Source organism: Embiotoca jacksoni, unplaced genomic scaffold, assembly GCF_022577435.1.
Source record: "Embiotoca jacksoni isolate LCO1_2020_lvr unplaced genomic scaffold, fEmbJac1.0.p SCAF_2, whole genome shotgun sequence".
Classification (NCBI taxonomy): domain Eukaryota; kingdom Metazoa; phylum Chordata; class Actinopteri; family Embiotocidae; genus Embiotoca; species Embiotoca jacksoni.
The window spans coordinates 6,342,499-6,369,953 of NW_027185340.1; the positions used below are offsets into that span (position 1 = coordinate 6,342,499).

Below are 27,455 nucleotides of genomic sequence, written 5' to 3' on the forward strand. Positions count from 1 at the left end.
AACTTGGAATTGTTTTCAATAATTTCAATGAGTAATTATTTCCTTGATTAATCGATTAATTGCTGAATTGTTTCCTCTTTAAATAAAAATTAAAAAAAACAGTGAGAAAACGCCTGTGATTGTAATAAAATAATTCTTTGCTGACAGTAGAAAATCAAAACGTATCCAATTCCCTAAGCAAATCCTTTCCTGTGAGAAGCTGGAAACATCACACTTTGGACGACTTTGTTTTAAAATATGACTTAAATGATCAATCATCTATCAAAATCAATTCATATTCTTATCCACTAAACGGTTAATTGACGAGTCATTTCCGTGCTAATAGGACTGCCGTTAAAATACAATACAGAGTATATTCTTAAAATATATACTTTTTAATGTATTTACAGTAACTGTCTAGTCACTGTTTTCACAGCACGTTTATATAGTAAACACACCGAATAAAACATCTCAAATTAATTCTCAATGATGAGGAAATCAAACAAGTTGAACTAATTCTCCGTTTCCCCTTCCTCCTCTGTCCCCTTTAAACGGGGAGGTGCTCCGATGTTCACCCCCAGCCCGGGGCTCTGTGCTGCGCTCCGGGAGGGGTGGAGAGGGACTTTGGGCTGGTGGAGAGCGGACGCGTCGGAAACCTCCCCGGAGGGGCCCCATGTAATTCGATGCATGCTGTTAAAGCTTAGAGTATATTGTCTTCCCTTTTGCTTATGAAGCCTCCACCCACCGGCCCACCCTACATTTAGCGGATCATGTGACTCGGGGTAAGTCATTTGCAAGTACAACAGTTCTCTGTGCGCTCCCATTCATTTCCTGAGAACTGCCTGAGCCGAGCAGCTGAGAGGCAGAAGGGGAGGGAGCTGCTCACTCACACACACACACACACTCACACTCACTCACACACATTATCACACACACATACACACGTACATACACGCAGAGTGAGAGGAGAGAGAAGAGGAGAGGAGAGGGAGAGGAGGAGACGAGACAGAGAGGACTGTAGAAAGGAAAACAGTCTCCTAGTCTCCACGGCTCTGCAGCTTCTGACAAGGTCTGTGCATTTTTCTAGTCCTGTTCCTCTGCTGGCTGCTGCTGCTGCTGCTGCTGGTGTGTGCTTCATTTGTCACGTTGCTGGGCTTTGTGCTTGTGTTCAGTGCGTTTCGTTCAGCTGTCATTGCTCTGTCAAAGCAGATGACAACTCAGATCACCTATGGCATTGTGTTTTGGTGGCCGTCAGTGCGGGAAACAAGAGACCCTGCATGGTGCTGACTGGACATTTAACACCTATCCTCAATGTAGATTCATAATTCAATTCCAAACATGACAACAGGAGAAAAAAAAAAAAAGTGATCACACTCTGAGTGACTGTGGCAGCATCCGGACTTTACATTGCCACTGGCACCGGTTGTGTTTCAAATCTCTTCTCTCTCACAAGTCCAAAGCAACTTCAAAACACGTCAGCTCAGAAGTGAAGTGAGTGCAGGAGAATATTACTGACTAAATGTCTTGGTGGGGGATATGAGAGTGTGACGGCACTGCAAAAACTCTCTCAACACTTCTCATTGGAAAAAAGTTTGCTGCTTGTCATAGTTTTGTGCAAGTCTTAGGAGTTGTGTGGGTGGGTGGGTGGTAGAGTGGGTGTGCATTTTTGTGAAGCGTTGTGGTGTGTGTGTGTGTGTGTGTGTGTGTGTGTGTGTGTGTGTGTGTGTGTGTGTGTGTGTGTGTGTGTGTGTGTTGTTTGCCTACCATAGCCTACTGTAGCAGCTTAGAGACAGAGAGACGAGGCTGTTAGCAACGGGTTAAACATTAGGAGGCTCGGGTAGCGGAGGAAGGACACTGGGGTGTGTGTATGTGTGTGTGTGTGTGTGTGTGTGTGGGAGTGTTGCAGGGGTGGTGTCTTGGATGTCATCGGCAGCGCTCTCACTTCCAGGGTAATAGTCATTGGTATTGATGGGTGGCTGTCACCGAGGCAGAGAGCCACCAGGCTGGGGAGAGTGGCCGGGGGCTGGCCCTTGGCTGTTATTTTCAATTACAGGGGACCAGGGCAGAGCTGACAGCAAAGGCATTTGTACATCCAGCGAGGGGGTGGAGGAGGAGGCGGAGAGTGACTGTGTGTGTGTGTGTGTGTGTGTGTGTGTGTGTGTGTGTGTGTGTGTGTGTGTGTGTGTGTGTGTGTGTGTGTGTGTGTGTGTGTGTGAGGGGTGTGGAGGGGGATGGAGGGGCCAAAAGAGAGTGGGAGGGAAGGAGAGAGAAAGGTGGGAAGGGGGATGAGACTCTGGCCTCTGCTCCTGGGTTTGATGTGGAAACTACACTGACCTCTGTGACTTTACCCTCGTGATGTGGAGAGGCCCTCCTTTCGCTGTCAGCCCCAGGGTGTTTGTTTTGGTTTAAGTGGGGGTGTCATCCATAAATATATATGTATAATGTGTGTATATATATGTATAATGTGTATAATGTATACACATTATATATATATATATATATATATATATAAACACAACAAATACACAGTATATTGTATGTAGAGAGGTGGGGGTGGGGTTATGAGTGTGTGTGTGTGTGTGTGTGTGTGTGTGTGTGTGTGTGTGTGTGTGTGTGTGTGTGTGTGTGTGTGTACGAGACCCCCTGCAGCTCATGGATGTTCAGTGAGGGAGATTAGTGCCCATTTAAAGTCTCACTTAAAATCCATGTACAAAGGGGTCTTCTGCCTGTGCATGAATAAGCAGGCAGATATTATCCCACATGTAGAGTAGACGCTCTCTGCTGTGCATGAACATTGGAGGAGAATCACACTGGAGCTCTGAAACTGGCCCTCTTTACATCCCACTAATACTTGCAAGCACTGGACACCAAATCAGTGAAGGCTGTAAATGATGACTATTTTTTAGATTATAATATTAATTTGACAAAATATATAAAAAAAAAAAACGTAATTGTTAATTCCTGCAACATTGAACCAAGTCTGCTGTCAAAGTGCTGTCAATGATAGAACACATACAGTACCTGACCTTAGGGCCTTCATAACATGTGCAAATACTTCTTTAATACTGAATCTTTAATCTGAATGGACTGCACTGAATGATCATCTGGACTGGGAGCACCACCGACACCTCAGCTGTGTTACAGTTACTTCATTAAAAGCTTATTAAAAGACAGTGAAAGCAACAGAGGCAATATTTGTATGTGATCATTCTCTCACAGTCTGCTGAACTGTTAACTTCATTAACTCTAATTGGCATAGTTTTTTTAAGTTTTTTTTTTTACTATTTTACTTTACGTTACAGCTTGAAACAGTGACAGTCTGAATGATCTATTGAACTAACAACAGTGCAGATTATGAAGTATGAGTGGTATGTGTTTACGTAGTGATGTGTGAACAAAGTGCATTTTAATATGAATAATCACGTAGTTGTTTCACTAAGATAAAGATGAACTACCTACTCAGTAACTGCAACCCTTTGAACTGAACTTAACAAAACAATCTTTATGATTCTTAATTTCCCTCTCAAACTATCTTCTCATAGTACTGTCTTTTAAGGAGTTTTTTTTAATATATCTTCTTTAGCTAAAACAAGACTTCATGACTTTGGTAATTAAATGGGTATGACACTGCCTGTCCTCTATATTAATATTATATCAATATCCTGATATGATTCTAGATATTGTCTTAGATTTTAAAGGCTGCATTTCAGAAAACTGGTGTTATTTTCTGAATTTACCAGACTGCTTTTACCCACTCAGTCATCAGGTCACCATTACTGATGATTATTTATAAAAATTCCCATTGTATATATATTTTGTTGAGGCACCAAGAGCTGTCCCGACAATATTGTTGCGGTTTCGAGGTATTCTGATGTTTGTTTTTGTTACAGAAGAGTCGTGGTCATTGTTAAATGAAATCCATGTTGATTGTCGGTAGATTAAATGCCGCCTAACGTCTAAAAGTCTTCACATTTTCTTGACTCATCCATCCACCCCAACTTTTTCTCCTCTATAGACTTTATCACTTTAAAATAACATCACACTTTCCCCTCATTTGCTCCTAAAGGGCTACAGGCGTATCTCTTACGACCATTACAGAGCTTTTTCAGTTACTGTTTGTTGTTTTTGTGTATTTACTGAAATGACTAATGCTGTTATTGTGGCCAAAATAATGCGTCACACCCCTGGTTGTTTCCCCCCACGACTGCACCAAGCTGCTGCTGCCACTTTGATGCCTTCAATGTCTCAACCCCCACCCCAAGACATGGTCCAAGGGCTTATGATAGAGATCAGTACAGGTGGGGAGGGGGGACTCAATTAAAAAGCCAATCACCAACGGACAGACTCTTATCTGTCCATCAACACCCCTCTGCCCAGGACATTTAATTGCCCAGCAGGATTCCCCCACTGAAGGCATCCTCTGTCAGCCACAGATCACAACGCACAAATTGGGCAGATGTTGACAGATGGAGGCGTCGGGCTCCGGTTTGGTCACTCTGACAACATGTAGACTCAAATTCGAATTTGGGGATTTGCAATCCCCTGCATTACCCCCAATCAGCTGGGCTAACTGCTGGCATATTGACTGACTGCTCATTGATCCAAGTGGGTGTTATGGAGTGTATCATCATTGATTGCAGATAGACTGCAGTGCACTATATGGATGGATTGATGTGGGTCCCTAACTGTAAGCCGAGGCCAAAAGGGAAGAGAGGAAAATGAGTATGCTCACGATATATGCCTGCGGGCTTTGCTCATAAAGGTAGCTTCCCGTCTCCAGAGCTTTCAAACCAGGATATTCAGCCACAGGAGACACTTTCTGTGCCGCGCGCACACACACCCGCACGTTCTTACAATAGACTAACATGTCATTATCATGTGTGGAAGCAGCCAGAAAGATGACTTGGTATATTGATAGATGGTCACAAAAGCTGACTAAATCGATGAAACAGAAAGGTTGTGGGGTCTTGCGGTTGCTTTGCCGTTGACTCATCCTGATAAGTGAGACATGCAGTGGTAGCCGTGTTCCTTTGGGTGAAATAAGACATAATACTAATAATAATATTTGCAGGGGATCTGAGTTGAAGTCCCTTTGCTGGTATTTCATCATGTCAGAAAATGACAAAATGTTCTCTCCCCCTTGTGTTTTTCTCTTGTGGATTCAACCTTTGACCCCGAGTGTCCAGCCCAGGTTTGTTTACCAAATTGAGTTAAGGGTGTACACAGAGTGCCAGAGCATGTGTGTTCAGTGACTGAGTGAAAGAAAAAGAGAAAGAGCGAGAGAGCGAGAGAGAGAGAGAGAGAGAGAGAGGGAGAGAGCATGGAAAGTATTGTGCAACAGCCAGTGACTGGAGGGTTGATAGTGAAGAAAAAAAAAACCCAGAAAGAACTACAATCTAACAAGAGTGATTACAGCTTGTCAAACATCAATGTAAGTATTTTGAATTGTTGGTGCTTTACTTTGTTGAATACTAATCTGAAGTCGACTGTTAAAGCTGCTGCAGAGCAACTGAGCTTTTATTTTGAAAGAAAGAAAAAAAAAAAAAAAAACTCATCAAACAACAAACAGATTTAAGTAAAGTCAGGTTTTACAATGATGCCTGACCCACACATTGATCTAGTTTTTGTTTTGTTTAAAAAAAAAAAAAAAAAAAAAAAAATGATGACACCATCTCTAGAGTAGCACACTAAGTGCTTACTGGAAGTGACTCATTTGGCAGAGCTTAGCCCCCAGACTCTGATTTAAGGTTGCCTGACATGTTTCCATGGCTCGGATGGAAAGGTATGTCAAAAGGAAGGCCTGTCTATCTCTGATGACGTTTTCCTCTGTCAACCAAGTGTGTAATTGACTGTAGCCAAATATGGTTGGTTAAAAGAAGGAAGGAGAAAAGGAAGGAAGCCAAGAAAAGAGGATGGAAGAGCATTCGAAGTCAGCACTTTCAGAGTGTTTAGGACCATTTCTGGTCTGTTTTTACAGAGAGAGTATCCCTTTACAGAATCTTTGGGGAGCTGCTTCTCAGTAGCCTCATGGCAGATGGTTTCAGCAGACCTGTGTGTGGATGCTGTGTGGATCACTGTGAACTTTTGTTTCCAGTTGTACTGTAGGTCAACTGTTGGGAGAGGAAATTATGCAAACAGCATGTGGAATCCATTTGAGAGGGCCGCAGTGCTTTTTTTCCGCACAGCCAAATTCAGGTTCATGCTACGGGGCCGTGACAATTAGCCGCTTTACCCAGGTACCAACACGGCACAGCATCAGCTCAACAACGAGAGGAAAAATAATCGAAGTGAAGGCGTGAGTAGATGAGTAATAGAGGTAAACACAGCTGCTGGCTTTTATTGAGTGGTGTTGGAGAGCTGGAATGGGTCAAACCAAGGGGAAAAACTCGGCGAGCGAAAATAACTGCACTTTTGATGTAATAAGTGTCAGCCTATTGGAATGTTTTGGTTGGTCCGTTATTGTCTAATTTCCATATGCTGTGCGTCGGGCTCGATTTGGTTGTCTCAGCGCAAAGTTAAGTTAGATAGGGTAGGCCCTTCGTGATGCTGCATGCAAAGGACTGTGCATGACTATTACACACTGATGAAAATGTGCTTGTGTTTGCGTCACAAGACACAGCGAGTGGAGAAAAAAAAAAGGGGGGGGGGCGAAGGAAGAGTGCGCGTTTAAGTGTTTGAGCTGGTATTATTTCTGTGCCGAGGTGTTTACATTAGATGCTGCAGATGAGTCAACGTATTGGTGCCTCTGCATGCGTGCATTGTAGAGTTATTGTAAAACATCTAGGTCGATCTTTGAGAGTGCACATGTGCTGTGATGCATTCGGAAGACAAGCTATTGTGAGTGGTATGTACAGAGTGTATATGTTGGGGGAAGGGGCAGCGCATACGGGCGTACACGTTAGAACACGAGCGCACATACACATACGCTACCGGAGCCTAAGGGGGGGTAAAAGGCAGTAGCCTACTCGAAGAATTCCCCATTAGGGCAGGAGTGTACTGTCATCCCTTGAGGGGTGGGGTCTGGGTGGAGGGGAGTAAGAGAGAGAGTATGTAGGTGGGTGGGTGGTTGGTGGGAAGGATGCAGGTTATTGCAAGGATGCTAATCGTCAGGGCGGGAGACAAGTGCAGGCTTTCAATCTGACCCTCATTTTCAGTATATAAAAAGCAGCTCTAACCTCCACAGGAGAAGAGGGCTGGATACTGCGATTGACTCGCTCAAACCTCCGCTACATGTTCTCATGGGCTTTTATTCTTAACACAGACTGTCCGCAACATATAGCATCTCTCTCTCTGTTTTTAGTGGTTTCCCACCATAGCTAATATTTTCTATGTTATTTCATTCATGGTGAATTGAATGCAGAATTGTTCCCACGATGCCGCTTCGTCAGCTTGAGAGGGTTTTCTAAGCGCTGCAGTGTGGCCACCTCAACTGAAGACCTGTGAACTGAGAGTAAATAAGAGACTGCTGCAGTCACAGTGTTTTTTTTTTTTTATTGATCCACTTCAGTTAACCTCTTCCGTTCTGTCTTTCTCTCTCTTATGTACAGTATAGCCTTATGCCATGAAAACGTCGCTTTAAACTTGCCAAGAATATTACAGTATCTTCCTGAAAGCCTGTGACAAGTCCTCCTCACGATTATCCCGGTTCGCCTCGGCTCCACCTCCCCCTCCTTTGGTACAAGTGAGGTTTTTGTGTCAGAGGCTATTTTAGATGCACAGCCACTGACCCTACTGCATTTACAGAGGTGACTGAGTGTGTGCGGTGTCCCTGAGAGGTCAGTAGATTATGTTGGAGCAAGAAGACTTCATAGTTAACTGGCGCTTCAGGAGTTGTATTGCAGCATCTATTTTTTTTTGTGGTTTCCTCAGTCCAAGCCCTCATGTGGAATATTTAACTTATTCTTTCTCATGATTACATCAAAATGATCTTCAATCGGACGTAAATAGTCTTGAATGGTGTCACAAATTGCTTTGACTTCGATGTCGAAGCTCTCTTGAGTAATGCCACCTCACTTTAGAACTGTCACGGTCACAGCTTGTTTAGCCGTTTCTCTGCTGCATTTGAGGCACATGATGCAAGAGGATGTCAGACTCTTCTGTTTACCTCTCTCTGGAGCACTGTGGAGGAGTGTGTGTGTGTGTGTGTGTGTGTGTGTGTGTGTGTGTGTCTGTATTTGCGCATGGCTTGTGTGTGTGCAAACTGTAGGTGTGTGTGGGTGGCTGTTTGTGTTGAATGGGCATCTATATTCTTCTTTAATGGGCTGAGCTGTGATATTGAGAGAGAGTTTATAGTGTATGAGTGTGTCTGTCTCTGAATCTAAGATAAATATGGTTCATTGTGGGTGCAGGCAGAGGTCATAAGGTTTGTGTGTGTGTGTGTGTGTGTGTGTGTGTGTGTGTGTGTGTGTGTGTGTGTGTGTGTGTGTGTGTGTGTGCGCGTGCGCGTGCGGTAGCCAGACAGTAGAACAGAGCCGGGGCTCAGGAAGTCAGCTTTAGAAGAAGTGCATTTGACACACAGTTGGAGACACAGACAAACCAGACAGCGACCGACTCTTCTTTTCGCTTTGAGTGTTTCCTCTCGGAATAAACAGCTTCTTCATTTCCCACAGTTTCACAAGACATAGAAAGGACGGAGGTGGTATTGGTGGAGGTGGGGATCTTTTACAATGGCAAAAAGTCACACAAAAAACAACCATAAAAGATTTCCCCCTGTCTGTTGAAAACAGATTGGAAAGGCTAACATAAATGTTGAGGTTTTTATCATTTGACACACTTAACAAGACACAGTAGAGACATGTTTTGTTAAAGTATTATTACTTGCACAATTTTTTTTTTTAAAGGCTCTCGTCTTCTTGGTTTAAATCCATGTGTTTGAGCTCATCATTAAAGTGTGTGACGATGCCAATATGTTGCATTTTTTCACTGTTTCACCGCGTTTTATTTAAAACTATACATTTGTTACATTGTGTGAACACATTAATAGATAGATAGATAGATAGATAGATAGATAGATAGATAGATAGATAGATAGATAGATAGATAGATAGATAGATAGATAGATAGATAGATAGATAGATAGATAGATAGATAGATAGATAGATAGATAGATAGATAGATAGATAGATAGATAGATAGATAGATAGATAGATAGATAGATAGATAGATAGATAGATAGATAGATAGATACTTTATTAATCCCCAAGGAGAATTTTTTTTTTTTCTACAGTTGATGTGTTTTGCATGTAGTCTCCACACAGCCAAGTTTGTTTGTTTGTTTGTTCATTAAAATCCCCATTAGCGTTTGCGTAGGAGCAGCTATTTTTCCTGGAGTCCACACAGTTTACATGGTGACACTACAAAAATACACATTCACACTACTCATTTCAATACAATAACATAACACATCGCGATGCACGTCTGCTGTAAATAAAACAATTGTTGATGCAATTTAAGTATACGTAAACACACACAAATAGAGAAGATTGGACTGAATCTATAATGATCTAGTAGATTAATAGAATTTACTGAATGCCAATGGAACCCTTAAACATCAAAGTATATATAGTATTTACTAAAGTCTCCTCTTAAGTACAGCTCTTTTAGCGTGTGTGTGTGTGTGTGTGTGTATGTGTGTGTGTGTGTGTGTGTGTGTGTGTGTGTGTGTGTGTGTGTGTGTGTGTGTGTGTGTGTGTGTGTGTGTGTGTGTGTGTGTGTGTGTGTGTGTGTGACACAACCTCCCAACAGTGTGCCTTGTTGAATGATTGTGTGTATCTGTACTGTATTATTATTCTGTACTGGACTATAATCTAGGTGGGATGAAATCAAAACTTGAATTACTTGTTTGATAGTTTGTTGTGTCAATTACTTCCCACTTTACAAGTAAAAATTATTCCCATTTGAGATAACTTTGTTAAAAATGTGGTTTTGAACATAAATAATAGTTTTTTTTCTTCTTACAACAGTAGTTATTTTAAACACATTCAACATACGTTTATAACTGTTGATCCAATCTACATCCATTTTCAAGTCCAAATTTTTATTAAAATCAATAATAGTTGTTTCTGTTAAATACCGTCTAATCATCATCATACATTGAGATACGAACCTTCTTTTAATACTGAAGGAAGATCATTCATGAAAATAATGCTCAAGAGTGGTCCCAGGCCATCTCCTTGAGGCACTTTGACATGTTTAACATCTGAATAGCTTCCATGGAAGTTCACCATTTACCTTCTGTCGCTTAAGTAACAATTTATCCATAATAAGGCCGACTCAGAACAAACATGACCTTTTATTTTTTCACATTTACTCAAAACCAACAGCCAACTTTTTGGAAGTTAGTGGTTAAATTATTGTCGGAAAACCAGACTGAATCTGTTTATGGACAATTCTGTCCGTTATCTGTCCAAATTGGTGATGAACTGATAAGTCGACGATTGGAAATTTGTATTTGTTAGTGTTGGCACTCTGATGACATAACGGATTTGCTCGGTCTCTTTAAATATTCCTGTCCAAATTTTCTCTGAATAAGATGAGGCTGACTTATTTTGTCTCAATGAATAATTCATAGTAGTCCATAATTGTTTACTACCACGTTTAGTTACATTTATTACATTTTTGTAAAACAGTTTATTTTTCTTCTTACTTAATTTAGTACCAAAATTCTTTAGTTTGCTGTCAATTTGCAAACTAAATCTGATTTAAGACTCTCTTCAAGACTTTTGCGGTTAATTAAGTGTTCCCACAAATTATTTTCATTTGTGTGTGTGTGTGTGTGTGTGTGTGTGTGTGTGTGTGTGTGTGTGTGTGTGTGTGTGTGTGTGTGTGTGTGTGTGCGCGTGTATATGTATGTGTGCTCGTGAAGGCAGTGGACTTGAGCTGCATCCGGCGACCTCATCCCCCTCATCCTGACAGGATTACTGACACAGGATCCCCCTGCCCCTGGCAGAAATAGCAAGGACCCAAGGGCAATCCACCAGAATATGGGAACTTCCGTGGGCCTTGCTAGTGCGCAAACGTGTGTTGTTTGTGTGTGTGTGTGTGTGTGTGTGTGTGTGTGTGTGTGTGTGTGTGTGTGTGTGTGTGTGTGTGTGTGTGTGTGTGTGTGTGTGTGTGTGTGTGTGTGTGTTTTGTGTGGTCTGTGTATTTACATGGGCATCAACTCTATAAATGGAGCTGGTTTCCTCTCAGGTGCTGAGCTCCCTGGCTCAGGCAAGAACAACATGAGTTCACTGCTCTTTCTCTCTCTCTCCTTCTCTCCTTCTCTCACTGTCTCACACACACACACACACACACACACACACACACACACACACACACACACACACACACACACACACACACACACACACACACACAGTCGTGTTTCCATCACTTCAGAGGACATTACACTGACTTACATTCATTTCATGGAAACCTAACCAAGTCTTCACATGGTTTATGACATTGGGATTTGCTTCTTTTTTTTTTTTTTCGCAGAAAGGGAAGTGAGTGCCCACAATGTGACTGTGTAAACAGATTCATGTGCCCACAACATGAGAAAAACATGTACACACATACGCAAACACATTGTACTTACTTATCTGACTTTTCACTTGTTTCTCCTGCTTTAGGGAAAGTTTATATCGAGCTGTATACTGTATATAAAGGGGCACTTTTTGGCATTAGATGTCTACAGGAACTTACATAATGAGGTCATTGTGTAGGGGTAAAAAAAAAAAAAAAAAAATTGGCACCACACATTGTTGCTGAGCCCATTTCCACATCAGATACTGTATCAGACCCGCTGAACCCAGGCTCCTTTAACCTTGCATTACATTAATCCGGCATTGCACAAAAAGCTCTATTTTATTGAAAATAATCCATTGTCCACTATTACAGAGTGTAGTATATGAAACTTTACTGACAAACAATAATTCAACAGTGTCGCAAAAGTGCATTAGATATTTATGAAGCTGGGTCTCACCACAGTCCTGCTTGATGTGTGTTCTGACACATGGCTCAATGAAATCAATACTCATCCTTTGCCATCTGCATTCAACCTTTGCAAATGGTTTTGGTGTCCATCGTTGAAGCTGCTTCAGCCCAGTCCACAGCGTCTCATTGGTTCTATGAATGCTTATTTTTTCTTGTATGTGGCATTTTTTTGACAAGCGATTGGCCGATAATATCCTCTTCACAACTACAGTGGTCATACTAAGCATGTCCATTAGGTGATGACTCAGTAAGATTGTCACAGTTGTATTTTCTTGCTGGTGACAGACTCAGTATTTACTTCCAATTTATAAAATTATAATGTGTTGACAGAATTTCAGTTTAAATTGATGGAACCTGATGTGTTGTATGTGGCCGAGATTAAATAACCCAACACACGATAGTGTATTCTGTCTATTAATAACTGTGGTCATAAAGAAAGCTGTGTCCTCCCGCTGTGTGACGGGTTTATTCTCAGAGGAAATGGGCAGGGTCTTGAGGTATAAAAACAGCATCAGTTGAGTGCATCTTTAAGGGGCTTTTAACCCTAAAGGGAACTTTTTTCGCTCTCTTTTTTTTTTTTAAAGGGGGAGCACACATAAGTTGCGGTTTGATGCCATTGTGCTGGTTGGCGGTTAGAGAATGCCATGCTTTTATGAGCAGAGAGGTAGCTGCACTCTACACTGCTACAGAGCCCTGTTCAAAAATGTCCCAGAAGCATCCAAAAGACTTCGCTTGCCGGTCTCTCGCCAAGGAAAATACGGCTTATGAAATGGAAATTTTGAGACCATTCAATCTGTGCCAGGAATGATTAAAAAAGACTATGTCCATGTCGGTACATCCAGGAGTGGACTCTGAGGGAAAGCACCCGGCTCCACCGTGCTCACACAGATGCACACATAAACAAACACTATCAGCGCTGTTTACTAGGTATTTGCTGTTTGGGGGTAGAAAGTCATTAAAGGGGAGCTCTGCCAGTTTTATACACAGAGGCCATTACCTCGTCATGGGGAGGACCACTCAGCCTGTGAAAACAATAGCTATGTGCTTTCTATGGCTCTGAAGGGAGTTCAGTCACGCCTGGCAACATGAGCACCCCCGCGATGGTTTTAGAGGCTGGAGGCAAATGTATAAGAAATAGTTATAAATCAGGGACATCAGTATGAAAGACGTGGACATAGACCAGGCTGGGAGGATCTAGCAAAAAATTATTGGTTGCATGATGGGAGATGCAGGCTCCCATTGTTTTGTAATTTATCGCGTATCAGACTTAAAGTGAGGATATCTTATAGCCTTTGCTTTAATTATGAGCGTTCTTTTCACCTTAAGTTCATCCTAAATTTTGTCCTAATAAAAGAAAACAAAAAACACACAGTGGCAGCTGAAGTCAGCCATATTTGGAGTTTTCACTCTCTCCTCACATTGAGTGCCTCCCCATCAAAGCTTGTAGAAAATGCATCGCAGCAATAACTACAAACTGGGAATTTGAAGTATACTTGACTTGGCAGCTATATAAGCTCTAAAACTTTGATAATGATGATTATTATCACCTAATATGCTCTGATAATCTATGTTTTTTACCAGGAAAGTATGCAATTTGTCTTAATTCTGATTACATTTCTTTATTGCATCATAACCTAATCTTTGGCTTAAGGGTCGAACTGACAGGAGTGGTTTGAAGATTCAAGTCTGCTGAACCTTTGACCACACCGAGTGCCGTTATTCGCCTGGATGTAGTTACACTTTAAGTATTAACTCTGCAGGGAGCTATTTGAATGGCTCTCAAGACCAGAATTAGGCCAACAAGATGAGGTCATGAACAGACACAGCCTAATATGAAGCAGGCGGACGGTGAGATTGAAAATCAGCTGTGATTCAGCTGAGGCTCTTTCGTGACTACACCGCCACCAAAAAAATAAATCTATATGGCTTTTATTTAATTTGTATTAAACCTTTTATTTTCCAAGGTCTACAAAAGTGCCACTCAGCCATTTGTCTTTGTCTAGCAAGTGTTTTCTGTTACCATTTAAATGAGATTGTACTCAGCTTTCACTGCTTTTCAAAAAGTTCCTGCCCTGAGTGACTCTGAAGAGAGGAAGTGGAGTAGTGTGCTGGTGAGTTTGCAGTTGTAGGCCGCTTATCAGGCTAATGTGTCACATTGGGGTGTCCAGGGGCACAGAAGAGGGAAGTGAGCCGCAGCAAAGAGGCCAGCGGCAGACAGGCAAAACACAGGAAATGCTCATCTCACATCACCTACAGCCCTGCCCTTTGTACGCATCCACACTTATAGCACAAGTTCGTCATTTGTTTCTCATTTGTAGCATTTTAAAAATGGTTTTCCTCGCTGCTTTCCTCTCTTGCTTTCCTTTTTTTCTCCTCTCTTCTCTTTGGTAGAGGACTGGGTGGGAGGGGGTCTGTTGGCATTCTTGCACCGTGTGCTTTGCGCTCGACCGGGCCTTGGCTCGGGTCCATATCCCCTCTCTACCCTCTCTCGCTTCTCTGACTCCTGCCCCTCCTCCTCCCCACATCCCCACATCCCCCCCTGCCCCCTCACACACACACACACACACACACACACACACACACACACACACACACACACACACACACACACACACACACACACACACACACACCTCCCAACCCCTTCAACTCCCCTTGATTACTTCCCTAACCACTGCTCTTGCCAGCAACTCTGCGCTCTTCAACGAGCCCCCCACCCTCATTCACTTCTTCTGCTATCACCTTCCCTAATCCTTCCTCGTGTATCTCCCATAATTCTTTGCACCCTTCACTTCCTCTCACCTTTTTCCCCATCCCTCCTCCATCCCAGCCCGTGGCAGCAGGTCCAGCCTCTGTGACACAGATGCACCCAGTTGCTCTGGGCGCTCGACACAGGAACAAAGCATTGGCGGAGCCCGTCTGTTGCAGTGTGTTTCGGGGTGTGTGTTTTTTCTGTGTGTGTGTGTGTGTGTGTGTGTGTGTGTGTGTGTGTGTGTGTGTGTGTGTGTGTGTGTGTGTGTGTGTGTGTGTGTGCATGCGTGCAAGTATGTCCACATGAGGGACAAAGATGAGAGAGAAAGCAGAGATGGTGCACACTAAATCTGGTTTGTGAGGTTGTTTAAACCTAAGTTTCATTGGAACAAAAAAGTGTTTCATTGCTTTGCGAGCGAACATTCAGAGACAGGATCTGTCTTCACACTCATATGCAGTCACAGTGATGTTCACCACCCACTACACCAACACACACCTTTCAGTTGTTTTTTGCCAATCGAAGTCATTTCTTGTTGAATCGCAGTAATTAAATAAAATCCATCTTCATTTAAATCCCAGTGTCGTCAGCGTACTGCAGCACAGGTATAAAGCTAAAAGGCAGGCGAAAAGTCACAGATCAGAGGTTTGCCTAGTCTGGTGTGTTCGGTTTTGGTTTCGGCCACAGCCTTCACCCGTTCAGTGTGACTACAGCTATTGCCTCAGTCAGCACAGAGTCAATAGCCATCAGCAAACTGGGAGATGTTGGATCTGAGGTCATAGAAGTGGATATGTGGGGGTGTTTCAGTTTATACTCTGAAAAGCATTAACAGACAGAAATGAGTGCAAACAGAAAAACAAAGAGAACAGAAAACATGGATATATGTATATTTAGAGCATTTTTGCTGCCAGAGCTGGCCTCGATATTCACCTGCTCCCTTTACCTTGTTTTTTTTTTTTTTTTTTTTTTTCCGAGGGATTTTGGTGGGGATGGGAGGGCTTGTAGGAGGGAGAAATGAGATGCCTCAACACTCCACTGCCCTCCTCTCCTCTCCATCCAGCTCCCCCACACACCTGGGATGGCCATTTCATTTCAGAGTGCAGCAAATGGAAAGGTGATCTTAATCTACCCTGTTTCCTTCTAACCCCCCCCCCCCCCACCCCCTCCTTCCCTCCCTCTATCTCCCACACACAGTGCCTCATACTGCTGATGGACAGCGTACTGCTGGTTGCCTGAGCCTGCCGCCAGCAGACCAAATTTAGTGATAGAAAATACTGGGTACGCCTTGCTTTACTGTCATGAAGAAATTCTCTTCGTTTCAGGCTCAATCTTTGTTCTTATTTCTAATCTTTGAGATTTCTGATCTTCATGTTCAGAAAGAGATGATCCTTTCATGGGAGTTGACTTCAAAGTATTTTGACATGCACTCCTCGATACACAGCGCCCCTGTTTTAGCTCATTACTCAGTGTTAGGTCCCTCTCACTGCTGTTAGCTCTACGGTCATTACAGTCACAAGCAGAAGTGTGCAGTGGCCATTGATTTCCTATGAATAGCCTTCTGCAGGCCAGTTCATGAGGTGGGTGCTCACAAACCACTAGATTAGCTGGACTTAAGGCACATGGACAAAGGTTGTTGCTTTCAAGAAATGTTCAGATCTGATTGGCTGTGCCAAATTGAATGGTGTTTAGATTTGTTTTTGTCCAGTAGCATTAGGGTGCACATTTTGCATAGAGAACAAATACGCTTGGAAAAGGGAAACTTTTTCAGGCTCAAAAAAGGACATTTTGACAGCTTACTCCAAAGAAAAAACAAGATTTTATCTGAGGTGACTCCCTCTGGGTATTTTGGCTTTTTTCGATGCCTGTGTAGAATGATGGTCATCCTGGAGGAAAACATACCTCACTTTCTGCCTCTCTTCGTGCACTCTTCTCTCTTCCAATCCTCAACACATGGCTCGAGGCTGGACTGAGGCTGCAGCTCCACCCGCTCAGTCGTTACTATGGCAACGCTATCTGGGCCTACCAAGACCTGAAGCCGAAGGACATCCTGGACAACAATACAATAGCAGCACAGCCAGGGTACCTGAGGGACTTAGACCTGAGAGGCGAGATCTGGGGGGTTGCAGATTGAGGGAGTAAATCCTCCCTCTTTCTCTACCTCCCTCACACATAAACACACACAGTCAGGATTAGCCTTTTTGCTTCAGAATCTAAAAGGTGCAGGACAAATACATGGCATTAAATGATTTTGACCAAAACATTTTTTAAAGAAATGTTTTCTGGTAATTGTCTTGAGTGGATTTTCTGGTGTGTAAAAAAAAAATCGTCATCATTTGACAGGCTAACATGGATGCTGTGTAAGATGTTAGACATAGTCAGATGGGCATTTACATAGAGAAAATATATGTCATCCATCACTGGCTCAGCTTTTTCTTTCTTTCTTTCTTTTTTTTGTTTTTTTACTCAGACTAATGGTGATCACGATGGCCCCGGTGCTGCTGACTGCAAAGCACTGGGCCACAAACCCCGCTGCTGGTGCCAGCGGTGGAGAGTAATAGAGATGTTTAGAGTCTATTTGCCTTGCTTGCATTCCTCCATGTACTGCTGCTAAAATAATAAGAGGGAGGGTTACCTCAGGTCGGCCCCAGCTGAGGGATACGGAACATGCATTGTTGTCATTGGCTCCATCTGAGTATCCCTCTTAAAGCCACAGCGCGGAGCTGAGGAGACGGGCACTGCTGCCCACTTTACAGACACACAGCGCTCAGAGGCAGAGGCACGGATGAATGTTAAGTAGTACTGAAAGTGTGTTTGTATATCATCATGAGTATAAAATATGATCGACAGAAGCGTCTAGTTTCACGATTTTCAAGTGACATTTATTATTTTCTTTATATCTGTGTTGGGAGAGGAAACTCTGGTGTGTGTTTGTGCTGTTGCGACTGCTGTTGAGTGACTATGTGTATGTATCAGAGTGTGTGTTTGTATTCCATTGAAGTCTTAAGAGGATTTTATTCAGTGTTATGAAGTGTTATTAACCCCGCAGCAGCCCACCAGGCAATTGAAAATCGTTATTATCGAGACGAGGGACTCTGTGTCATGCTGTGCTCTAACTGAGTTTACACAGTTTATGCGCATCTTTTGTCTATCAGCTCCTGATGACTTCGAAAAACATGAATCCACATCTATTTAAAATGTGTTTATTTCTCAGGGAGTGCCAGCGCAACATTGTAGATGTCCATGTGTGAATAACTGAGTGTGGGACCTGCTTAGTCATGCTAAAACACTCGTCTTACACCTCCTCTGTGTTCCTTCACAGGCAGCCGAAGAAACAGGATGTTAATGCTTGACGGAATGCCTGCAGTCCGAGTCAAAGCTGAGCCCCTGGAATCGGAACAAGGGGTAAGAGAGCAGTTGTTTTCCAGACAATCCCCCCCCCCCTCCCCCCTCCTTTTTTTTTTTTCCTGCTTTCCTTTCCTTCTTTCCTCCTCCCGGCAATGGGCCGATAATCACTCCCAGGCCCGAGCAAGTGAGTGACTGAGAGAGTGAGTGTGGGGGCTAAGAGGAGTGGTCGGAGAGCATGGTAGTAATCAGAAAGAGGAGAAGAACCAAGAAGAGGAGGAGAGCCACAGCTGGAGCAGGAATGCATCGGGGTCTTTTGGGGAGGTGACTGGGGCCAGCAGAGAGTCCATGCTGGCTGGGGGTGATTGCGCACATGTAGTCACTGCTCTGGGGAGGAGGGTTGCATGGGAAACTCTAAATCTTATCTCTCTCTGTCTCTCTCTCTCTGTGTGTCTGTTCCTGCCTCTTTATGTCTCTATATTCCTCTTTATCCTCCCTTGCCTGGCTTTCTTACAAACACACATGAATAATCTCCCTCTCGTATCCACACAAACACAACACACCAGGCCAATGCTCTTCTTCTCGCTGCTGCATCTCTTCATCGACTGTACCTCACACAGTGCTCTTATGTCACCTCTCTGTTGTTTCTGTCACTCAATATGAATTTGTCACACAGAAGAAGAGCTTGTCACTACAAGCCTTTCGTGAGTGCTGTTTCATTTCCACCCGGATGTTCTGTTTGTTCTACTCCTCAGGCTGCATCGTACAATTTGATGTCATCTTTGAGCCTGAGGTCCAATTAAACTGTGTGTGTTGACCATGTTGGGTGTAACGGAGCTACCTCATGCAACGTTTTCATGGCCCACATACAGTATCAGTGCTGGTCTGCTCTGGTCTGACGTACCTAGAAATAAAGTGGTCTTGTTATGGTGAAGCTGTTGCTAGGTTACAAGGCCTCTGTGTTTGCCGCCACAGCTGTGTGTGCAGTAGGTGCAGGCCACTTAATATTTGTAATCATGCCGAATTAGTGTTCAGTTATTATCGATTACCATTGATAACACATCAATAATATCTTTACCCCCCTGATATATCACCCAGAGCACTTTGTGGGAGAACAGTATTTCTGCTGAGATGAACCCGAGAGCATTAACCCATGATGGATGAGAAAAATACCAGCTGCTGATAATCCATCAGGTTATCTTAGGTCCTGTAGAGAATTGTTGAGCTGTGGAGGTGCTCAGTGTCGATAAGAGTTGAATCTATCTCTCTACATCAGAGGATTTAGCGGAGAGGCAGCAGGTGGTTTACTTTCTGGGTGTTCTGCTATCAGCTGTGGCTCAAGGGTTTGAGAGCTGTGCCCTTGCACTGCTGCCTAATACCTGGGGGTTTGAGATCATTCCCTACGTCGTGATGTCAGTCACAGTCAGGATGTGAGCACTGCAGCCCACACAGCTTTGAAGTGCACAAAGATCCAATCTCGCTTGAGCTTCCCTTTTAGATGGCAGACAGACAGTTTAGGCTGCTGCAGAAATGTGGTCTTCATTTGGGTGGCGTAGGGCCAAGGGCTTGCTGGAAATGGTCTGCCTCGTTAGACAAATCGCCTGCAAGGGGCTGGAAAATCTGCCCCGCTAACCAGTATCCCCTAATAAAGACAATGGCATGAGGACAGAGGCAGGCGGGCGGGTCGAGCCAACCTTAATATGTGTAGGTTTGAGCGCATACGTGTGTTTGTATCTGTCAAAATGAGAGTGGGGGTGGCTTAAAGTTTTCCATTTCTGCTGGTTGAGATGAGTTTGAAAGCCTGACCCCAAAATGCAGCGAAGTTTCTGTTTTGCATTTTTGTGCAAAGCTTCTGTTGTTTTGACCTTTTCACACGTGTTTTTTTTTTTTTTTTTTTTTTTTTTTTTTTTTTTTTTTTTTTTTTTTTTTTACATAAGATGATTGGACACTTTTAGCAGGTGACTATAACTCTTACTATCATAGTGTTAATATGAAATTGAATAAAGAGGTAGCACATTTCTTTTTTGATTGAAATGAAAATGTATAAGCCAAAACAATTAGCCAACCATTTTATTCGCTGAGGTGCTTTGGTTCAAAAGTCTTGATTGGCTTTCCACGGCTGTCACTTTTTCATAAAATCAAGTTTCACTCTCATGTAATGTGTTTGAACTCACTTGAACACAGTGTGACCTGAACAAAACTTACATAAAAACAGCCTTACAACCATTCTTCATTGTTCCATCCATGGTGTTAAATCCAAAGTGTTTCCGTACATCACTTCTCAGACCTTTTGCTTCATGATTAATTGCCAGAGTTTGCTTGTTATTTGAATTTCATGCCAGCAAAACAACCCTAACCTAGTTCACACATATGGCAGCAAAGCCTGCAGTTGGTTGGGGAGATCTGCAGTACCGACCTGTTCTCATCTCAGGGCATCCAATACTGTTGTTTTGTCACAATCTGCTGGCATCTCATTTACATGCACAAGATGCCAAAGGTTTAGGGACAGAAAACACTTGGTAAGGGTTCGGAAAATATCTTCAAAATGAGTAATTTTACGTTTGATGTTACCTAAGTAACTTATATGTTACTTCAAAGAAGTCCACGTTGACTTTTGCATTCTCATGGACCCGAACACCGGTCTCCCGGGTGAAACACCTGCGTTTGTTCCTTCCGGCCACCCCAGACTTCCACCCTTTGCTGACTTTGTCACTCTTTGTACTCCATCACATGACCTCCTTCTTCCACCCGGGTGGTCACGGTGCCGATGCCAAAGCGCACCTTGTTCGTATCTCTCTGATGCCAACAGCTTTGACAAAACGGCCAGTGTTTGACCCCCTGAGAATGAGAACAGACTGGCGGTAGGTACAGTAAGGTGCTTTTTAAATTTGTACAGATCATAACAGATACAAAAATTGTTTCCCCCATTTTCAAATGGTTATTAACATGTCAAATAAAAAGTGAGAACTCTGTGGGTTCAACCATAGAAAGCAAATTTGTTTGAAAAAATTACTGAAACCAATTTGAAAATTTCAACAAAGGATACTGTAAATCGGTATTAAAGAGCACGTCTTGTAATTAACTTACTCTTTGTCTCATAATTACTTTTTGTAGTCATTTCGGTTCTTTTTCAGTAAAACTTGCTTCTTAGCAACTGAAGTTACTTCTACTATTAACTATATTTAAACATAAATACTTAAGGTAAACAAAAATCAGGTTAAATGTTGAATTTGTAATTTTAGGAAAAAGTTTGAAAACTAAACTTATGATTGCTAGTAGACAAACAATGTCATGAGGACACTTTCTAAGTCCCCTCGACAAATTTATGATTTCTCTGTACTTTTATTTAATTCTTATTTATTGTGTTGATACAAATATATCTTCAATAAACAAATCTCGTCCTCGGGCTGTAATATAAAACTCTGTGAAAGTCATGTACTTGTCACTACAGCTTCAAACATGGCTCAGCCCATTAGAGTTTAGGGCTGCAACAGCATATCTGTTTTGTTAATCACAGAATATTACTGAACATCAATCAGACTACACTTGTGGTTGACACATGGTATATTTTCTTGACTTTAACTTGAAAGAAGAGCTACTAACACTCCACAACATTACCAGTCAGCTACACGTTCTTACTGAGAAAGACAATATTTCCACAACATTGAGATGAGCTTCAGAGGATCTATTGGCTTCAAAGCCTTCAGGCAGTATAGTTCCAGGCTGACTGTGACACACTCTTCCTATACAGATCATGTGTGAAAGCAGCTGGATGGTAGCCTGAGGCTCTGTCAAGAAAGGCGAGGTTGGGAGTTGATGCAAGAGGAGCGGAGAGGACACTCAACATCACAAATATACGTATTGACAACTGCTGTATGTGATATTTCTTATGAAATGGTTCTCCATAGGTTGATGTTTGGTACAGCCACCAGATAGCAGATATACAACTTGTCAAACCTCGAGTCTTCCAACAAAGAGGTTCAACAGATGAACTAAAAACTAAAATTCAAAGTAAAATGTAAAGCTATGCATTACTGACTCTGTGTGTTGTGACCATATCAAGGATTCCTTTATGGTGAAGTCAAAGTCAGCGTCACATGATCATGTTTACATGAACATCCACTGAAGATTTAACTCAACAATCACCCTGAGACTGCACTGCTGCTTTAAAAAACATTTTATCCACATTTTTTTGGTCGTCTGTCTCCCGTGCGTTTGATATGATTCGATTTTAATTATTCCACTTGTTTGTACAGACGGTGTCTAACTTTATTTGCCTAAATGTGACCTGACACAGGTTTTTACACTTCAAGTCTATTTATTTCTGTTTTTTGATGGTAAGAACAGTGATTATGTGTTGGACTCTGAGTATTCCCGAAACACGGGTCACCTACGCCTGATCACATCATGTGTAGACACACAGATCACTGAGGCTGCTGTGCGAACGGGCTTCCTCTCATACTACTGCGTTTACTGTACGAGTGGACAAATAACTCCAAATAACACAATCAAAAGATGGACCGACATCCGCCATTTCATTCATGCTTTGACATTAGACACTCATTCATTAGCTGCTTGGCAACCAGCTGACCACTAAAATCCAATTGTTCAGGTGTAGAAGGTGACCTTCATCACCTGACACCTCCTGCTTTCACCCTCCTGACACCTTTATGCCATTTACCATTCCCATTACCTCCAAACACCTCCTACTGAAGCTTGTTCTATTATTGATTTTAGTCGATGTAATAATTGTAGACATGTGTCTTTATTAAAGGGGATTAGTCTTCCCAGCAGAATCCTTATTGTTGCTCTGATTCTTTGAGAACAATGTCAAAAAGGCAGTCTTTTTCCCTCAATATAACTTTATAACTGTTGGCTATAAATGGCCAATCCCTTCAGGGAAATGTCTCCGACTGAACTGTGCTGCTAAATGAAAACTGAATTCCCTTGAAGGATGATCATCTCATCTATTTTCTCCACAAGGACCAGGACTCAGCATTTTTTTTTTGGTCTATTTATATTGTTCACCGCATACAAAAAACTTTAATAAAACCCCTTAAAATGTTTTCCCCCCCCCAAAGAACGGTTACACACTTGAAGACCGCCACTGAAAATGCACGTGGGTGGTACTCATGAACCAGACCATATTGCACTGTGAATCTTGACCTGACACCAGGGACCCCGAGCTGAACCTCACGGAAGTCCAGAGGTCATCGGAGGGCATATTTCAAGGGGCAGAGTTTGTTTTCCAACTGAGGAGGAGTTATACACTAAAAAAAATATATTTTTTTACTCACGGGGTCAAAACATTTCCTGTAGGCTGAAAACGAGCACACAAGTCTGGAGTAAAAATAGTAGGCTACTACATAAAAGAGCACACACTCACACACCAGTCAGAAAAATGTGTAATTCACCACAGATCGACTCTCTCTCCGCATTACATAAGGGGAAAAAAATGCAAGTCTTAAAAACAAAAGTGAGGCTGGAAATCCACAGTCCAGAGCATTTTTTTCATTTCTGCTTCAGCCTGCTGTTGGACTGCAATGTTTTCCTTTAAGTTTAATGAGCTTTCCCTGTTTGATTAGTAAAAATCCTGGATACTCTTACTCCCTGATGGCCCTAACTGTGACTCAGCCTCTGAAAGGCTCCACTGTGAGGATCAACACCGCTCACCACACACTGTAGCACCCCTCCCACACTGATGTTGAAATCGGCTACATCCCATGAAGCTTAGTTAATCTGACATTATAACAACGATTGTGAGATCAAAGACGGGTCAAAGTTTGGCAGTCCGTAAGAAATAGTAGCAGGGTGAGGGTCGTTTTTCTACTGTGCATGTTCTCTATTATCGTTTTCCAAGTAAACAGGTTCCTAAAACGTACGCAGACAGATGGAGCGGTTGTGTTACAGTCTGCTTGGTGTTAAGTGAAAGATGTGTTGAGGGATACACTGAGCCACCAGCGTTGGCCTTAGGAGGCCCATCGCTGAGAGACCGAGAGACGGTCAGGAAATTGAGCCCATATGATGTTTTTCCACCGTCACAAAGGAGATTTAGGAGAGATACGAGGGGGAGCCAAGGGAGCCGCTTTCGTGTGGGAGTCATGGAAAACAGCAGGAAAAGAGAGAGCGTGTGCAACCCACGCCAAGAGGAAAGAAACAAGGAGTGACAGGAGGCGAGTGTGAGAGACACTATCTTTATTCCTGCGTTTCATCTGCGTATGACATCACGTTAACTGAGGGGACTTCGCAGTGGGAGTTAAATGCCTGAATGAACATGAGGAAATTAGCTGCTCCTTTCTGTACAATTACCACCGCATATATCTTTCTGACATTTCTCTTTTCATGCATTTTTATTGTTTCTGAGGCTGAATATTTCCACAAAAACAATCATCCTAGACTGCAATTGCTAAATATGTCACTTTTTTTTTTTGCCTGAGTGGTTAGTGAGAGTTTATATTTTATTGTCATGAATAAAGGAATTTCAGGCTCATGGCTCTACTTATTTGTTTTCCCCCTGTGTGTCTCAGGTTAATGCATTTCTATGGCAACAAAATGACAAAAATCTAACTTCAGTGTTTCTTCTCCTCCCACAGTCGCCCAGAGTGCGCCCTTATTCTGCGATGGACGGCGTCCCCTTCTTCCTCAGCAGAGTTAAACCCGAGCCCCCAGAAGACCTGCTAGCTCACGACCTGCACTTCCACACACAGACCGAGCCCGTCGACCTGTCAATCAACAAACCCCGCCCCTCCTCGTCGTCCATCACCACGACCTCATCATTATCCCCCCTCAGATCTGCCTTCTCCCCGTCTTCTTTATCATCGTCATCCTCCTCCTCGTCCTCTCCGTCGGTTATCACCTCAGCCTCATCGCTGCTCACACCGGGCCCTCTGGTTGCCCCCGGAAGCGGGGTGAGAGGTCAGCCGTATTTGCACATCCTGCACTCTGTGCCGCCGCCCCCATCCAGCCCTCTGAGCCTGCAGGGAGCAGGGAAGCTGGCCAGCCATGTTCACCGCATCCCAGTTGTGGTACAGTCACTGCCCCTCATGTACACCACTGCCGTTCGATCCCCCTCCAGCCTCAACAACGCCATCATGCTACCTCTTCTGGATGAGGCCAAAAGCCATGGCAAAGGTGAGAAACCGCTCTCGGAATTTACTTCATATTCATACGGCTGACTTTGTTCCTGTGGGATTTCTGTCAAACTTCTTTCATTATTCTCAGTAAGAAACATCATTCCAAAGGCGCTCCAGCAAAAAGCAGTGATCAGGTTAAAGGAAATGATGACGCACTCGCAAAATAAAGCAGATGAGATGTGCCTCCCATTGGCAGTTGCTCCACCTTTTGAGAAATATCAATTGGAAATGAATTATCTCACATAAAACAATCTCCCCAATCAAAGAAGATATTTTAGTTATCACTTGTCAGCCATCACAATGCACTTCAACTGTACTCTTGCTAATGAGGTTATAAAAGCCTCCCAAAAAATTTAATTAATTGTTTCTGGGTTAAAAAAAACAAGTGACGACGCATGCAGGCGTTAAGGAGTGAAGAACTAGCTGCATTACCTGTGTGATGTTATATGAGATATCTCAATGACAAGCAGTGTGGAGTGGTTTATTGTCTGCCCGTACTGTCTCTTGTCAAACAATTTGCAGACGCAGTGCTGTGAAGGCTGACGGTCGGGGAACATGCTTTCAGAAATGTCCCCTTAGGCAAAAAATGTCGCCCCCCTTCAAAGTGAGGATAAGGTTTACAGACTGAACGCCTCTCCCATTTTTTTTTTTTTTAATAGCCTGTAGTGCAGGTAGTTTTTCTCTCTATCGAGGAGCAAACATCTGGGGCGGTTTCAGCATTAGACCTCTCTGGCCTCGCCTCGACTGTGTTATTGGTTTTCTCTCTGGGTGTGGTTTTACTGCCAACCACTGGAAGAGAGTCGACAGTAGGTGTTTCTGTCCAAGTCTGAGCTGCACACAGGGCAACTGTTGGTCGTAAAAGAGGCAGCGTCTTGTCACTCCTTGCAGAATGGATACACACATTTAGCCTCACACTCGCACTGGTGCATTCGCCACTGTACATTTTTTTTTTTTTTTTACAAGCAAACAACAGAGATGTGTAATTAGAGCATACTGTACATGTGCTCAGGCAGACTCTTGGCCGGTTGGGTGGGGTGGTCCTCGGAGATGGGCGTTTTAAACACCCATGGAGAGGAGAGGAAAGAAGGAAGGACAGGAAAAACAAGACTTGCATAAGAGGGTGTGGATGGATATGGAAGATGGGTGGCACTTAAACAAACACGTGCATGTACGCAGTCCAACATTAGCTCTGCACAGCACTGAAGGCACCAAACACAAAGGAAATAGGGTGGATTAATGCTGAGTGTTGGGTGTGGTGGATGCAGTGACTTTTATTGAGAGAGCAACCAGTAAATTTGATTATTTATTGCACTTAATGTGACCTTGACATGGAAATTCACACAGTTCAAATTAGATCAAAAATAATGAAGGGCTACAACATATTTAATATCTCTTTGGATATGTTTTTTTTCCTTTCGTCATATCTGTAGTTTTCTCTTGCAGGTGTCGCTATTGGTTGGTGGTTAAATGAATAAGTTGTCGACAACAGGCAAATCCCAAACTAAATCCTCTTCCTCCCCTGAGAAGTTTAATGTGATTATTGAAGTTCTCAACATAGATGCAAAACACTTGCAGGCGCTCATAACACACACACACACACACACACACACACACACACACACACACACACACACACACACACACACACACACACACACACACACACACACACACACACACACACACACACACACTCATATGCACACAAACAGGTTGGCGGCCATCCTCTTTAAGAGAGGGTGGGTACCCTTTTCTTTCACTGCTGTCTCGCTGTCTCTGGCAGGAGGTTGCCATGGAAACAGGGCTTGAGTGGAAACAACAGGAGAGAAAAGAAAGAAATCCGGTGCTCTGCCCACCTCTCCACCACTCCTCCTTTGTGTCCCTCGTTCAAAATGCCCCTTTTCTAACACATGATGCATTTCGAACTAATTACAGGTTTTCCATAGGGTAGGCGAGCTGGTGACCACTCTGCATGTCTTGGTCTACAACAACAGTGAAAACCTTTAAAAGCGAGAGCTCCAACCGAGTTCCAGCATTATTTCTGTGCACCCCCCCCTCCCCTCCTCAGTAATAACACCATGTCTGATCCTAACTGTAGACCATTATTATGGGCCATTATGGCCACAGTCTCAGCTGAGAGGGCAGAGGAGGTGAAGTCCTGATAGCTTATAAAAGCACCCGGCTTACAGTAGATGGGGATGTTGCAGAACCTCAGTGGAAATATCGTACGTCTCAATATATTCCGTGTTTGCGATAATTTCATCTTCAGAAAAAAG

At 43.1% G+C, this 27,455-nt stretch overlaps 1 protein-coding gene across 2 annotated transcripts in view; it reads left to right on the forward strand.

The window, feature by feature from the left end:
- The first annotated feature begins 616 nt into the window (after positions 1–616).
- klf12b (Kruppel like factor 12b) overlaps positions 617–27,455 on the forward strand; it is a 41,216-nt gene continuing 14,377 nt past the window's right edge. Inside the window, exons 1-3 of one of the 2 annotated variants that reach the window (XM_069154267.1) lie at positions 617–761; positions 18,024–18,106; positions 24,640–25,177. In XM_069154267.1, the coding sequence (XP_069010368.1) occupies positions 18,041–18,106; positions 24,640–25,177 (604 nt within the window). In that variant the 5' untranslated portion in view covers positions 617–761; positions 18,024–18,040. Of the gene's footprint in view, positions 762–791; positions 1,049–18,023; positions 18,107–24,639; positions 25,178–27,455 lie in introns of those variants that run through there. The other variant, XM_069154266.1, reaches the window with a different exon arrangement.